We start from the raw sequence: 14,257 nt of genomic DNA, 5'->3' as shown, positions 1-14,257 counted from the left end.
TATACACAAAAGTAATGTATCTTTTCAGCATTAGTTTCTTTTTCTAGCTTGCGCTCACAATTTTGCCCACTGTGCGATATCAGCTGAGTGCCACAAAGCAGCAGCAACAGCAGCAGCAGCAGCAGCAGCAGCAGCAACAAAAGCAGCAGCAGCAACAGCGGCAGCTTTAATTGTGCCAAAACATTGTGAGTACCCGTAGGTAGCTCTCTTTAAAGACCCGTCTTCTGAGCCGGCCACAGCAACAGCTGATTGTGGCAAGGGATTGCGGAGGGGAAGGGAGTTGGCTAGTTAAACGACAGCAGCCACGTTGACGTTGACGTTGACGTTGACAATGTGGCCAAGCTGGTGGCAAGTACGAGCACTCAAACTTATGCTGGTTGCTTTGCTGGCGAGTTTCAAGTTACCTCAAGTGCTACGCATAACAACAAAGTATGCTGCCAGCGAGTGAGCTCGACCAGAAGCTACCCTGTACACAGCTGTCAAATACATTAAGACATTAAGATGTAATAAAGGCAGAAGGCAACTTCTCCGATGCCATAAAGTATATATACATATATATTCTTGATCAGCATCAGTGGCGGAGTCAATTTAGGCAAGTCTGTCTCTGTCCAGACAGACAGCATTCCCTGTTGCGGGATTGTGAATGAATCATGCGATGAAATACATTATTTTGATGACCCTTAATAGATGCGTTAGTAAAAGATCCATCTTTTGATGAGCTCTTTGTACATGTGGAACAATATACTTAATGTGAGCTATCAACAGTTTGCCATCGCTGAGCAGAGCGAAAAATACCGATTGATTCTAGATGAAATCAATCATGGCGAAATTGATCACCTGAAATAGAACAAACAGCGGCAATTTGCCAACTTTGATAGTAGATAACGATGACGCAAATGGTTTCATGATGGGGCCACTGTGCAAACTGACTCTCTCCATTATCTAGCAAGTATTTAACAATAAATATATATATTTATTTTAATATGTACAGCTGCTATGACAGTTTTTTATTATTATAACTGGCTGGCGACCCTAACTCGCAGCTGAATCCAGCAGTCTTCAGAAACTTTCCACTCTGGCAGTAATTGGGGAAAACGAAGAGTTCGCAGGATGTGGCCAAGGAGTAGCAATTACAAGGATAACAGAAACGGAAATAGCATTGCAAGCAGCAAGTAGATATACGCGAAAACATTCGGAGTTCAACGTATCAATTTTAGCCAAGGATATGATTTTATTGACTCGACTCTTAATAGTCAAGAAAATATACAAGCATTCATTGAGTTTATATATATATATTTATTGGGTCGAAGATGCTTTCTGGCTGCAGGATATAAAAATGAGACAGTAAAGGAAGGAAGTAAAGTAGAATCCATCCCCTCCCGTTGCTGCTTCCACTGCCCCTGCCCGAGTTTTGTGTGATATGAAGAGAGACTCGGTGCAACCTTCGCATTGTTGAGCAACAAATGCCACCGAGAACTTGTTAAAAACGAGTGGAATTTCGCGCTGCGCTGCGCTGCACTTTGGGGTAGGGGCCAGCCGTGGCAGCGGAATGCGGGCAGGAGGAGGATGCAATGCGTTGCCAGCTGAGCTGAGCCCCTACATGATATGTGGCATTCAACTGGCTGCGGTTGCCCCTTTTGTTATTGTTGCAGCCCAGCTTAAGAGCCGAAAAAAAACAACAACAAAAACAGAAAAGGGTTGCCCCGCTCTTCTCGCGCCCCACACACCCTTCAGTCGGCGACAACCCATATAATAAGCTTGATAAAATCAACGCGCTTGTTTGAAAATACTCGTAGAGAAAATTGTTTTCATTGCATGCGGGAATTAGCCAAGTTACCAAGTTGCCCAGTTGCCCAGTTGCCCAGTTGAACGAACGCACGGGCATAAAAACAATTTTTGGAATTTAATCTGTTTGGCAATTGAAATCGGAATCGAAATCGAAATCGGTTCTTATGTCACGGTTATACCCTCTCGAAAACTTTAATAAAAAGTGTGGCAAGCTTGTAAACTTTGTGAATTGGAAATTGTACGTGAAAAGATTTGAAATTTGAGTTTATTTTTATCTCCTTTCAAAAACATTTTTTTGTTTCAGTTCGGAACTAATTTTACTACAGATCTGTCTATTTTTCAGTTCGGAATACCTACAACTAATTTTACTACAGATCTGTCTTTGCTCAAGTGCATTTGGAACTCCTTTCACCTTTCATAGTACTATTTTTCCTACACTTTATCGGAACTTTGATTACTATTAAAAATTACCAGAGAAAGGGTATACAGACTTCAGACAGATATTTGATGATTGTTGCTGCTTGCTGTGGTTGGGGAAACATCTGACAGCCCAAAGGCGGTTCCAGCTACTCTGGTCTTCCTCTCCCTCTGCCTCTTCCCCTGCATTTTCGTCTGCGTCATCGGCTTATGTGCAGCCAACTTGAAGTTGAAATGCAGGCAAGTTGCAACAAACGGAGACGCATCTCAGAGCTGAATGCTGTGTGTAGGACAAGTGGTTGTTGTTGGGGGAGTAGGGGGGATTAATGTCAGGCCAAGTTGAGAGCGCTAATAAGATACAAGATACAAGATACAAGATACAAGTACTTCTTAAAGATATTTGTTGTCATTGTTGTTGATGTTGCTGTTGCTGTTCTGTGTACCCAAAACTTTGAAGGATTTGTGCAATTTTCTATAATTGAACACAGCTAGAAGGATGTGAAGGATGTGAAGGATGTGCTTGTCGTTGTCAAAGCAATTTCGTGGCTTGTTTTCATGCCGAGGATTAACAAGGATGTACTAATGTATATATATATATATATGCCAATCTGAGCACGCATCAAGGATTTGCTCTAAATTGGAAATGATTTAAAATGCCAGCAGCCAAGCAGATTAGCTGAATGAATTGGGAATTTTTTTTGGAAATCTAGCTGAAAATTCAACAAATTTAGTCTTTTTTGCTTAACATTTCTCAAATTGTATATATGAAGATTGTTATCCGGTTTTCTTCGTTACTCGCTGTCTTGATCTGACTGGGTTTTTTTTTTTGGAGTAGTTGCTACATGCATAAGTAGTGTGTTCATTTGGAGAGGCAGCATTTAGGAGTAATGTGTGCAACCGAACCGAAGAAACACAACGAACACAATGAAAGAAAAACAAGTAAGAGTGCTGTAGTCGGGAGAGCTCGACTACGATATACCCCGAACCCACTTGCAAATTTCCCTTTAAAAAGTTTTGCACCCAAATGTGAGCAGGTCTGCAGATAGACTTTGGCTACAAACAAGTGCATTTACATACCTATATACATATATATACTCGTACATATGCCATCTCTTTCTTACACATATTTTCGACTACAACTTAGGTCTATCTCATCCGATCTTGATGAAATTTGGGCAGTTGATCAATAATATGCACATGCATATTATACATTAACTAGCTATATCGACTCGGCTGTTGACCCTGCTCAAGAATGTATATACTTTATGGGGAGGCAGATGCTTTCTTCTGACTGTTACATACATTTGCACAGAACCATTATACCCCTTTTACCCAATTTGAATTTGGTTCAGGGTATAGAAAGAAGAAGTGAAAAACACATATAATATAAATTGTGTTTTAGCCAGGCCCAAACACAAACATGCCGTGACCGTATCCATGGCCCTATCTTGTATCTGCGTATCTCTTTTTCCCTCTCTCTCTCTCTCTCTCTGTCTCTCTCACTCCATTTCTCACTCTATCTCCCTCTCTCACTTTTCACTTGGTCTCGCTCCCTTTTTTGACACAGTCGCAGCTTCAGTCGTTCGTATATCCGTTCTGTTTGCATGTCGTCGTTGCCACTATAGCTTCTGGTGTTTTTTTCTTTTTCTTTCTTTCTTTCTTTCTTTTGTGTACTGCTGGTTGTTGGCCAGGGCAGCAAACGCGTATCTGTCCGGTTGTCCCCCTGGCGTGTCTGTCGCTTGGACGGCTTCTGTTGTTAAGTTGGCATTAATGTGTAGTCGTTTGTAGTTAATTCGTTGTTCCCCTCCCCGCGCACTCTGCTCTGTGCTCTCTCTCTCTCTCTCTCTCTCTCTCTCTCTCTCTCTGTTGGTGTCTTGGCGTGTATCTGCACTGAACGACTTCAAATGTAACTGCAACCGACCAAAAATTCACACAGCAACAAATAAAATTGTACGATAAATAAGCAGGCTGCACAATTAACATCATTTCATATTATTTATTTAGAATTTCCAGCGCACTGCAAATGCATTTTATTTAATTGTATCAATTTGCGTCACGATCATCTGTTCTTTAATATATTTTTTATAGTTATATATTGTGCATATGTCGTTCGATCGATCGTTAAGTGTACACAAATTAGTGCAAGTTTATCAGATAAAAGTCGAGCTGTGTTCTCACCTAGCTGGTGCCCCCCTCCCCCCAACGTACAAATTGCCCCCCACTTTATTGACAGACATTTGACTTTGTATTTTGGGGTACACTTGTTGTTGTTTGTTGTTGTTCTTGTTGTTGTTTGTTTCGTTTTTTTTTCGCTGGCTTTCTTTCAACTTTCGTTCTTCTTTTTCTTATTTTTTTTTGGCAAATTTTTTGTTTGGTTGACTGTTGAGCAATTTACTTGAACTTGGATTGCGTTAATCTGGTAAATGTTTTGACATTCTCGCAATTAAAAAGGCACCGGGTGTTCGTTCACCCTCCGTTCGCTCTCTTTTTTCTTGGTCACCTTGCCGGGGCCGTGACAGGCTACGTCTGTTTCACTAATTAAAAGCAATGTTCCAGAAATGTGTTTACCTGCCGCTAATGAGAATTCACAATGAATTTCACTCGTTGATTCTTTCCCTATCGCTATCTCAAATTACAACAACTACTTCTACCACTTAGTTGTGCTCGGTTCTGTTTTCTTTTCTTTCCTTTTTTTTTTTTCTTTCTTTTTTTTTTTTTGTTTTTTGGTCAGTTGTTTTTGTTTCTTGGCTGTTGGCGCATTGCGACTAATGCCTGCGGATGTGGTTCACAATTAATGGTATACCGGAGTAATTATGCCAACTGCTTGACTTTCCACAGGGTGTATTAGGTGTGTGTGTGTGTTGTGTTGTGTATATATTTAGGATATTATGTTATTACAATACTGTTGGCCATTGCAATAATTACAAGCAGTTCCAGCAATCATGTCATGATTTCTTAAGAAATTTACTTAATTGTACGTTTATGTAAATCTCAGGCATACAAGGCATTTCTCTGTCTAACTTAGTACTGCTTTCAGTTTGACTGTGTCGCTTTACATCGTTGATTCACACACACAGTTTTGACTCAGTGAGCTCACATGTCACATAAAATACAAGTATTTATTCGATGTACACCCTGTACCCATTACAACGAGGTATAATCAAGTTGTCCGCCCTCAGAGACTATACGAGCCAAAGACTTCATATCTGGCTGATGTCGCATATCATATGCTCATCGAGTATATTTCAGTTTATCGATAACTTTGAGTCAAATTGCTTTAGAAAACACAATTTTTAGAATATAGTCAATTTATATATAATATTCATTAGGATTTGTTACCCCAAGCATACTCCTTTATAGAATAATATCAGAAAATCGACCATGTTGCATTTGATTTGATTTAGGAAATGGGTTTGTGAACCTGTGCTTAAAAGAATAAATATATTTAACAGCTTTCAAAGTATCCCTCAAGATCTCCAGAGATAGAACTGACTCGTGAATTTTGTAACTGTCAATCCTTTATTTTATAGTGATGTATAATAATATATTGATGTAAAAAGTATACCCATCTAGACAAATTGTAGTTGTACAACCTCTGCTTTGGCTATGTTTTATTTAAGAGCAGAGGGTATCAAAAGTTGACACCGTCTAAGGATGTGTTTGCTGTAGCGCTCTTGAGCATTCTAGGAGCTCTTCAGCACACTGTCAGCTCTCACAGGATGCTGGAAGGGTTTTTCGCTGGAGTTTGGTTTGTTTAAGTTTCTAGTAACTCAGAAATGCAAATGTGTGTGTGTGTATCTATGTGTGTGTGTGTGTGTGTGTGTGTGTAAATACACATGTTTACTTTATGTACTTATTACAGCTGAGCAAAAGGGTATCTTTGAGCTTCTGTCGTTTCTGGTGCTGGTAAAATACAAAATACGGTTGCCCATTTACCTTCCTAAAGTTTATTGCAATGGTGTTTTCCATTTATTTTTATTTTTTATTTTTTATTTTTGTTTATTGTTTTTGCGCTTGGTTCTCGCCCCAGTTGCAAGTATGCCGGTCCCTAGTACAAGAACTATTGTTGTTGTTATTGTTGTTGTTGCTACCGCTTCGAAAATCAATGTGTGTAACGAAAAAGCAACCGAAATAAATGTTCTGTGAAGGAATTTCGACTGTGTTTTTTTTCTTCTTTCTTCTTTCTTTTTTTCTGTTTTGTTTTCCACCCCACAGCTGCCGCGCCCCCGCCACCCCTCTCGCCCACGACAAAACCATTTGACCTGGCCATGCCTTATTTGTTTGCCGGTTTTGTGTTTATACCTTTCGACTTATTTAATGCCTTTCGCATGAAATGAGAAACAGAGCCAAACAGAACCGAACCGGGGTCTTCTCCTCCAGCTCCCATCAGAGACGGAGGCCAGGAAATCGGATGGAACCGACAGGCAGACAGACAGACAGACAGACTGACAGTCGGATACAATGAAAGTTGTTTTGTTCAGTTTATTGATTTAAGTTTATTGCACACACACACAAACACACAAATGTGTGTGGGCCAAATGCCAAGAATTGCCAAATTGTTTCTAATAACATGGCCTCAATTGTAATCATTTATTTACACTTGCATAATGATATGCTTTGTTTATTTTTATTTCGTTTTTATAGCTACCTCAATCTATCTAAAAGGGTTTCAACATCAATATTGAAAAATAATCAATTTTTAATTATCTATTTTATTTACTTCGATTTAAACAATTTTTAATTAATTAACACTTATCAAATTATCTTTATTTGATACATAAAAAGTAAATGAATTGAATTGAAGACACTTTCAATTTTGCTGTGTGTATTTACATGAAAAGTCATTCAAATAGGATCATAAACAGGATATGGAATCGTTGTTTTTGACTCTTGTTTTATAGACTGGAACTGCAACTGCAAAAAGAAGGAGGGCATCAAGCGAATCGAATGGCAATGGTATCATATGTTATGGCCATGTCAAGCTAGGGCTCATTCAAGAGTGTTTAAATGCAAAAAGAGAGGGGAGACAAGCAGCTAGCAAGCAAGCAAGCCAACAAGCAAGCCAACAAGCAAACAAGCAAATAAACTAGCAATAAAAATAACAAAATGTGAAATTCTGTGAAAAGAGCGGCAAACAAAAACAACAACAAAAACAACAGAAACAACAGAAACCATCAAAAACTTAGTATAAACAATTGACAGATTCATAAATATGCAATTTACTCAACTTTTTATTTCGCTTTGCTGCATTTCCTGTTTCCAGTTGTTGTTTTTCTTGCTGTTGTTGTTGCTTGTAGTTATTGTTGTTGTTGTTGGCTGTGCTGCTGTTGGTACTAAAATTACCCAACGGCAACCAAATGGCAACACATGCCCATAAATTAGCATTTAGAAAAAATACAACAAAAATAAAAACAACAAAAAAACTGAAAAAAGAAAAAGCGAAACATGAAAGAAAAGCAGTTTTCAACTGGCCACAAATTGAACACCCTTTCGCTGATATAATTTATACGAAATATATATAATATGCTTTAAATATATATTTTTTTAATGTGAACTCAAACTGAGTTGGAAATCAAGCTGAACTCAGAAAAGTAGTTCATGTAAAATCAAAATGTTTTCGCATTTGAGACAACTTTGGACTTTAACTGTTGTTTTAAATTAAGTATATAAAATGTAAAAAAAATGTATATAAAATATAAAAATATATATAAAAAAAATATAAAATGCTTTAAACATATAATATAATTAATATATATTTAAAATACTTTAAATATATGAATTTTTAATGTAAGCTCAAATCTAGCTGAACGCAGAAAAGTAATTAATATAAAATCATAAGCTTTTGACTTGAACTTTTTTTCTTGGCTTCATAGTAGTATTTAAATTGCCAATAAAAATTTAATTATATCTAATAAATAACTTTTAAGTAAGAGTATGCTTTTTTACATATATTTTTAGAATATACACGTATGGGTAACAAATCGACTCTGAGATTTATGGGACTTTATACATAGGGCATAGAAAAAGTCAACAGCAGCTACAAAGCGAATGCGAATGCGAAGAGAAATGTAATTCATGCCCAGCAACAACAGCAACAACAGCAATAACAGCAATAACAGCAACAACAACAACAACACGAGCTACATCAGTGGCAGCAGCAAATAAATGGACAAATGGAGCGAAAGGGAGAGAGTGAGAGCGAGTGAGTGAGTGAGTGAGTGAGATGGAGAGGTACAGAAGTGGACCCATAGATGTGTTAGTAGTGTAGCCACACGGAGAGAAAAAGCTTATGTAGATTTTGGTTTAATTCGATTTGGTTTTGCTTTGAAGTGAACAAAAAAATAAAAAAAAAAAACAAAACAAAAAAAAAACAGAAAACAGAAAACCAAAAATAAATTGGACTTATGCAGCAGCAATAGCAACAACAGGCAGTAACAACTCTCGGCCAATTTGTGGCAAGTTTACGTTTGGCCCGTTGCCGCTTGAAGATAAGTCGGGTCAACTACTATACAACTTGCAACAACATCAACTACAATAGCCAAGTCAAATGGTCTGCGGTTTAACATGGCCAATTTGACTGCGATTTTTTTTTTGGGTTTTCTGTTTGGGTTTTTGGGTCTCAGTTTTTTTTTTTGGGAGGGGGGGAGAAGCTTTTGGATTTAGCATTTGTGTTTGCCGTATTTATAATACCGTGCTCGTCGGTATAATTTAGCTTACTAAATGGCCTTTAAGTGCGATAAAAAGACATTTTATTCAAATTTCAAATGTGTTCGAGACCCAAACACAACCCCCATTGCTCAACGTGGATAGCGCACCCTCCAACCACCCATCCCCCCCCAAAACAATTGTGTGGTTGCCAATTGACTTTTATTAAGAGCTGCCAGTTCTCTGCTCGGTTCGGTTTGCCGGCCATTTGTTTGGCTATGATTGGAATCGGTTTCAGTTTTCCGATCTAATTGATGGTGCTGCATAAGCACATTATTTGTTTTTCTTAAACAATCGTCTGGAATGGGGGCGAAAGGTCATTGTTTAAATAGTTAAACGGACAGCTTACGGTATCTAGACAATAAAAACAACACCAGACATTTTCAACTATAAATTTTGCAAAACTATTAGTTCGCCTCTTCAGTTCAAGGAGTTTTCAGGACTAAGAATGCTCAAGCATCGGCAAAAGTGGCTTGAATGGGAAAAACTTTAGTTTTATATGAAATATAAGTATCTTGTGAATTGTCCCAAAAGTTGGCAAATATAAGTCTTGATTAACTTTTATTTAAGTGTCCCTGAGAGTCTAGGCAAAGAGGTGTAGCCATCAAAATAGCTGGAAGAAACTTTTCCTTTTTTATTGCTCTGATTATTTATTTAATTTTATTTGTTGTTATTCATTGAGTTTTTAAGCTCACCAAGATTTTATGAGAAATAAATTTTAATTTTTTTTTTAATTAAGAGAATTATATTTTTAATATATATGAATAAAAATATTTTTCTTCATTTATCGCTTTTATCAATGGTAATTTCTTGCAAAATTTCTCACAGTGCAGCGAGAAGTGGGAATTGTATGCAATCATGAGTATATTCGTACTCTATATGTATATATGTATACACATATTCACATGTATTATTTATGTATGTATGTTCATAAAATCGCTGCCTTTTGTGTTGCGGCTGGGGGTGCAATGAATGCATTGTCATTATCCATGTTCCGCCCGCAGAAACCGCTGTTGGATGCAAAGAAAAAAAGAAGAAAAAATCATAAAAATAATAATAAACAACTACCAGAAAACCAAAATGAATAATACTGTTAAAATGCTTTGAACTCGCTTATGCAATCAGAGTGCAAAAAAGCGGCAAAATAAAAAAAAACGAATCAGAATTGAAAATAATGATAGACACGCTGTGTGCTGAGCCCCAATTTCAACTTGAAGTGGATATTGAGATAGGGGTATTTAATTCTGATTAATTCATTTCAAACAAATGAACAACTACAAGCTAAAAGTGTCTAATTGAGACTGCTCTGTAGCCAGATCTAAGATGAAATCGATATTTGAGCGACATTTGCTGAAATTTAATAGGCACATAAGAAATATGCGGCGACTTTACCACATATCAAATGTGATGATTAATTTTTGATGGCTTTTTAATAAATTGCTGGCAATCGCGAAATTCGACCGACAAATTTATCAGCTGAAGGAAACTTGACTTTGGACATGGCAGGCATCTTGATTGGCAACGGATGCGGCCTAATAAGCAGCATCAACAATAGATCTGCCTTCTCATTCTCAAGCTCATTCTCTCTCTCTCTCTCACACGCACACACACACACACGTCGTTGGCTCTCTGGCCATCTATGAATCATGCGCAGCTTTGACATTTATGGCCTCAATTTATTTGATAAATTTCACACGCACGTTATCAATTGGCCTGGTCGAAGACGCCTCTCATTCTCACTCCCACAACCCACCCCCCCCTCCCCAGCCAAGTTATGGCAATAAATTTTGACGGATTAGTGCGCTTATGAGTGGCATTGGTAAAGGACTCCAGGACACACAACAAACAGCAAAGGAAACCAAAAAAACAACAACAACAAAAATGAAAAGAAAAGAAAAGAAAAAAAAACTATTTGGTATGGTATAAACAGTAATAATGTGTTTTATTATTTATATTTATATCGTAACGCTCGGCACGGGGGGGCGCGTATCAATTTTCATAAAATATCGATAGCCGGTTATTGATAACCGTGTCGAAAGTCATTTTCTATTTCCCAGTCGCTGCAAATGATGCCCCGTACCGATTTGATAAATATCAACTTATCTGAAATGTTTATAGGCCGCATATATCATTTGGTTGCCTTGCCAGGAAAATAAATATATTCAATCGCCTCAAAAACAGTTCAATTTTAGCCAAATAAAGCTGAGAAAAATACTTTAAAAAAAAGCAAAGCTACTCAAAAAATAGAATAAAAAAAAAATGGTTTAAATTTGATGCACAATTCCTGAGCCTCAGTAACCACAAGTGGCAATCATTGACACATAAAATAAATTAAAGTAGTTGAGCGAGCAACCAAACCAGATGATGATCTGAAGACCCATTGATAGCCACGAGGTACGTGTCCGGGCAATATGAAAATTATTCATACACCTCACTATCGCTGACAGAAATCTGAATTCAAATACTCAAAATTAATTACCTAAGCCTGCGCCCCCAATTCAAAATCCAATATAGTATAGTCTCTTACCAGGAATGAAAAGACGTTTGGTGAAAACAGAATACCTGCAAAAGAACAAATGAAAATAGACGTTGGCGATGCTAGTGCTCAGATAGGCACAGACCACAAGACCGTAGATACAAATAGAAAAATGTGCGATAATAATAACAAAAAACAAAAAGAAAAAAGACAAAGTAGAAAAGAAAAGAAAAGACTCTAGTGGAAATATGGGCTCAGTTCTCGATGGGTTCACTTGGTTCACTCGCTTATGCCGTTGCACGTTTCGGGCCTTGTATCGTGATATCGCCACAAGTAAACATGGTAGGGGAACGTTGGTAAGGAGCATGGAGAGGAGGCCACTTGACGCCACAGTGTACATGTAAATTTTTTACAAAACATAATTGGCCTAATATATTTTAGCTTGCTTTGTCCTAATGGCTGTGCCCCAGACACGTACGGCGATGAGTATGTGTGTGTGTGTGTGTGTGAGGGCAAGCTGCTTGCTACATCTCATCTTTGGCTTATGATTTTTATCAGTGTTTGACTAACGCACCCAAATTTATATATACTCGTATATATATTTCTTCTTTCCAACGAAATATGGGTGTGTAGCCAGCTAGAGCTGCTGGCTGGTCGGGTCGGGTCTGGCCTGGTCTGGTCTGGTTGTTGCCCAAGCGCCAACCAGCCAAGCAGCCAAGCAGCCCACCAGCCAGCCAGTTAGCCAGTCTATGAGACTGAGCCAAAGCTCCAAAAAGCCATAAGCAAACACAGGCAAAATGCATTAACCAACCTCCAAAAGCAGCTCCAACTTCAACATTAGCACCCTGTCCAGACAGTTGTTTGTTTGCTTAACTTTTGATAGTATTCAGTTAGTTGGCTTTAACTGTAAGTTTCTGGCTTGTTGTTGTTGGCCAACCACGAACATGCGAACCTTGGCATTTGGCTTTAGAGCAGGTGAGAAAAACTCATGCTTTATTTACTTTAAACAAAAACAAACGAATCTGAATTAGCTGACAGAACTAAATTAAAGACAAAAAAAAAGAATTTGTAATTTTCCTTTACAAAAAAAAAAAGAAAAAAAAAAAACAATAAAAATAATGAACTGAGCAAGCTTCGTGCAAATTGTTATACATATGAGTTTATTAAACCAGACGAATCACACATAAAAAATACATCAACGGCAAAAGGTATATTATATATTTTATTTCTGTCTTATTATGGCAGATAGAATCGAGACAAAGGATCTGCCTGCAGTGCTGAAGATTGAGTCCAATTTGGGCGATGGCGACGGCGATGGAATACGGCTTGAACAGCAATCAAACGGAGACGATTCATTGAATTTGGGCAGCGAATCGAGATTCAGCACTGATGAACTGGAGCAACGCATGAGGCAGCGATTGGAGAAGCTTGCCGCATATGAGAATGCCCAGAATGAGGTGGCAATTGACCAGAATGTTGGATCGAAGAAGACGTTGACGTCAGACGTCAGTGAATGGCCAGACATTATTGAAAATCCGGTAAAGATACGCTAATTGGATAGGCAATTAGCGCAATTAATAAGATAAATATGAAACAAAAACACACAAACAGAAAGCAATAAAAACAGTGTAGACTTGCTAATAAAATTAACATGGCGTAGTTAATAGTTTTAACAAAAAATTGACAACAAATTTTCTTCATCTTTGCATACGTCAACATTGGTTGGGTAACTGTTGCTGTTGCTGGTATTGGTACTGCTACTCTGACAGACCCATCGAATCAATACTCTTTCACAGCTGTGATTTTAATTGAATATATAATGTATTATTGTAAGTTCATTCTAATCAATATTAATGTGCTAGGGTATACAGTTTTCGATGTTTTCATTTAAATATTCATTCTAGTTTTATGGCTCTGCTAATTGTCATTTACATTGCATACAATTAATGAGTTGGCGTTTGACTGCACGATCTTTGGACAGCGGAAAACTACTCATAGACGCACAACTCATCAAACTTATTAATGAGACAAATTAAGGGGTTTACTCACAACAAGATAATGTGTCAATTGGAGTAGTGGAAAATTATGGCCTATGGAAAATTCTAATAATAATTGGAATTTGACACTTAATCTCGAAGTTTTCCCATGCCCCAAATTTCTTAGTTTATTTTCACAATTTGCTTAATTATTTATAATATTGAAATGTATTAAAATTTAATTTATCAACAGCTAAAAATTCTTTTTCAAATTATGACTGTATTTAAATGCTGGTAGTTTCAATTTGATCGACTAATTGCTTGGGGCTATGCTTCAATTAGACTTCCTTTTACAATTTGGACAGTTGCACAAAAATGTCTGCCGGCGGTTATCTCATTAACCCAACGGTGCGGACGGGGCCTCTCGAATTTGGTCAACGATGCTCTCCGTCTGGTCTCTATGCATGAGATGGAAGTTGGCAGTGGGGGATGGGAGTGGCAGTGGGATGGTTGAAGTGCGGAATGTGCTCTGGCATTGCCATTGCCAATTTCCGGGGCAAAAGCGGCCGTTGGGCGTAAATTAAAATTAAATTCAAATGGAAAAGTGTCGTAGACCGACGACGACCAGCGACCAACAACCAACGACCAACGACCGTCGACTGGTCATTGGCACGTCTGTCGTTTTGGAGGCAACATTTTAGCAATTATATTCGCGTTCGGGCGACATTACAACGGCAATTACACGCAGAAGGCAGCCGCAACGTGGGCGATTGGAGTCGGATGGGGGCAGATTGTGAGGGATGGGGGTGGGTGGGTGTGTGCTGGGCGACTGCGTACTGGCTGGTGCCTGGCATCCTTGGTATCCTAGGCATCCTCGTCAGTGTCACGTGAAGCG

General features: G+C 38.1%; 1 protein-coding gene across 1 annotated transcript; it reads left to right on the top strand.

Moving 5' to 3' along the window:
• Nucleotides 1-12,605: 12,605 nt before the first annotated feature.
• On the top strand, nt 12,606-13,492 carry LOC6558758. The gene is made up of 3 exons (XM_032741267.2): nt 12,606-12,924; nt 13,156-13,215; nt 13,291-13,492. The coding sequence occupies exons 1-2, from the start codon at nt 12,625-12,627 to the stop codon at nt 13,186-13,188; spliced, it is 333 nt and encodes a 110-aa protein (XP_032597158.1). The 5' UTR covers nt 12,606-12,624; the 3' UTR covers nt 13,189-13,215; nt 13,291-13,492.
• The last annotated feature ends 765 nt before the right edge of the window (nt 13,493-14,257 follow it).

The sequence above is a fragment of the Drosophila grimshawi genome, unplaced genomic scaffold (genome assembly GCF_018153295.1).
Source record: "Drosophila grimshawi isolate 15287-2541.00 unplaced genomic scaffold, ASM1815329v1 contig_44, whole genome shotgun sequence".
Lineage (NCBI taxonomy): Eukaryota > Metazoa > Arthropoda > Insecta > Diptera > Drosophilidae > Drosophila > Drosophila grimshawi.
Note: the sequence above shows the minus strand (reverse complement) of the source record. Positions and strands in the feature narration are given on the sequence as shown.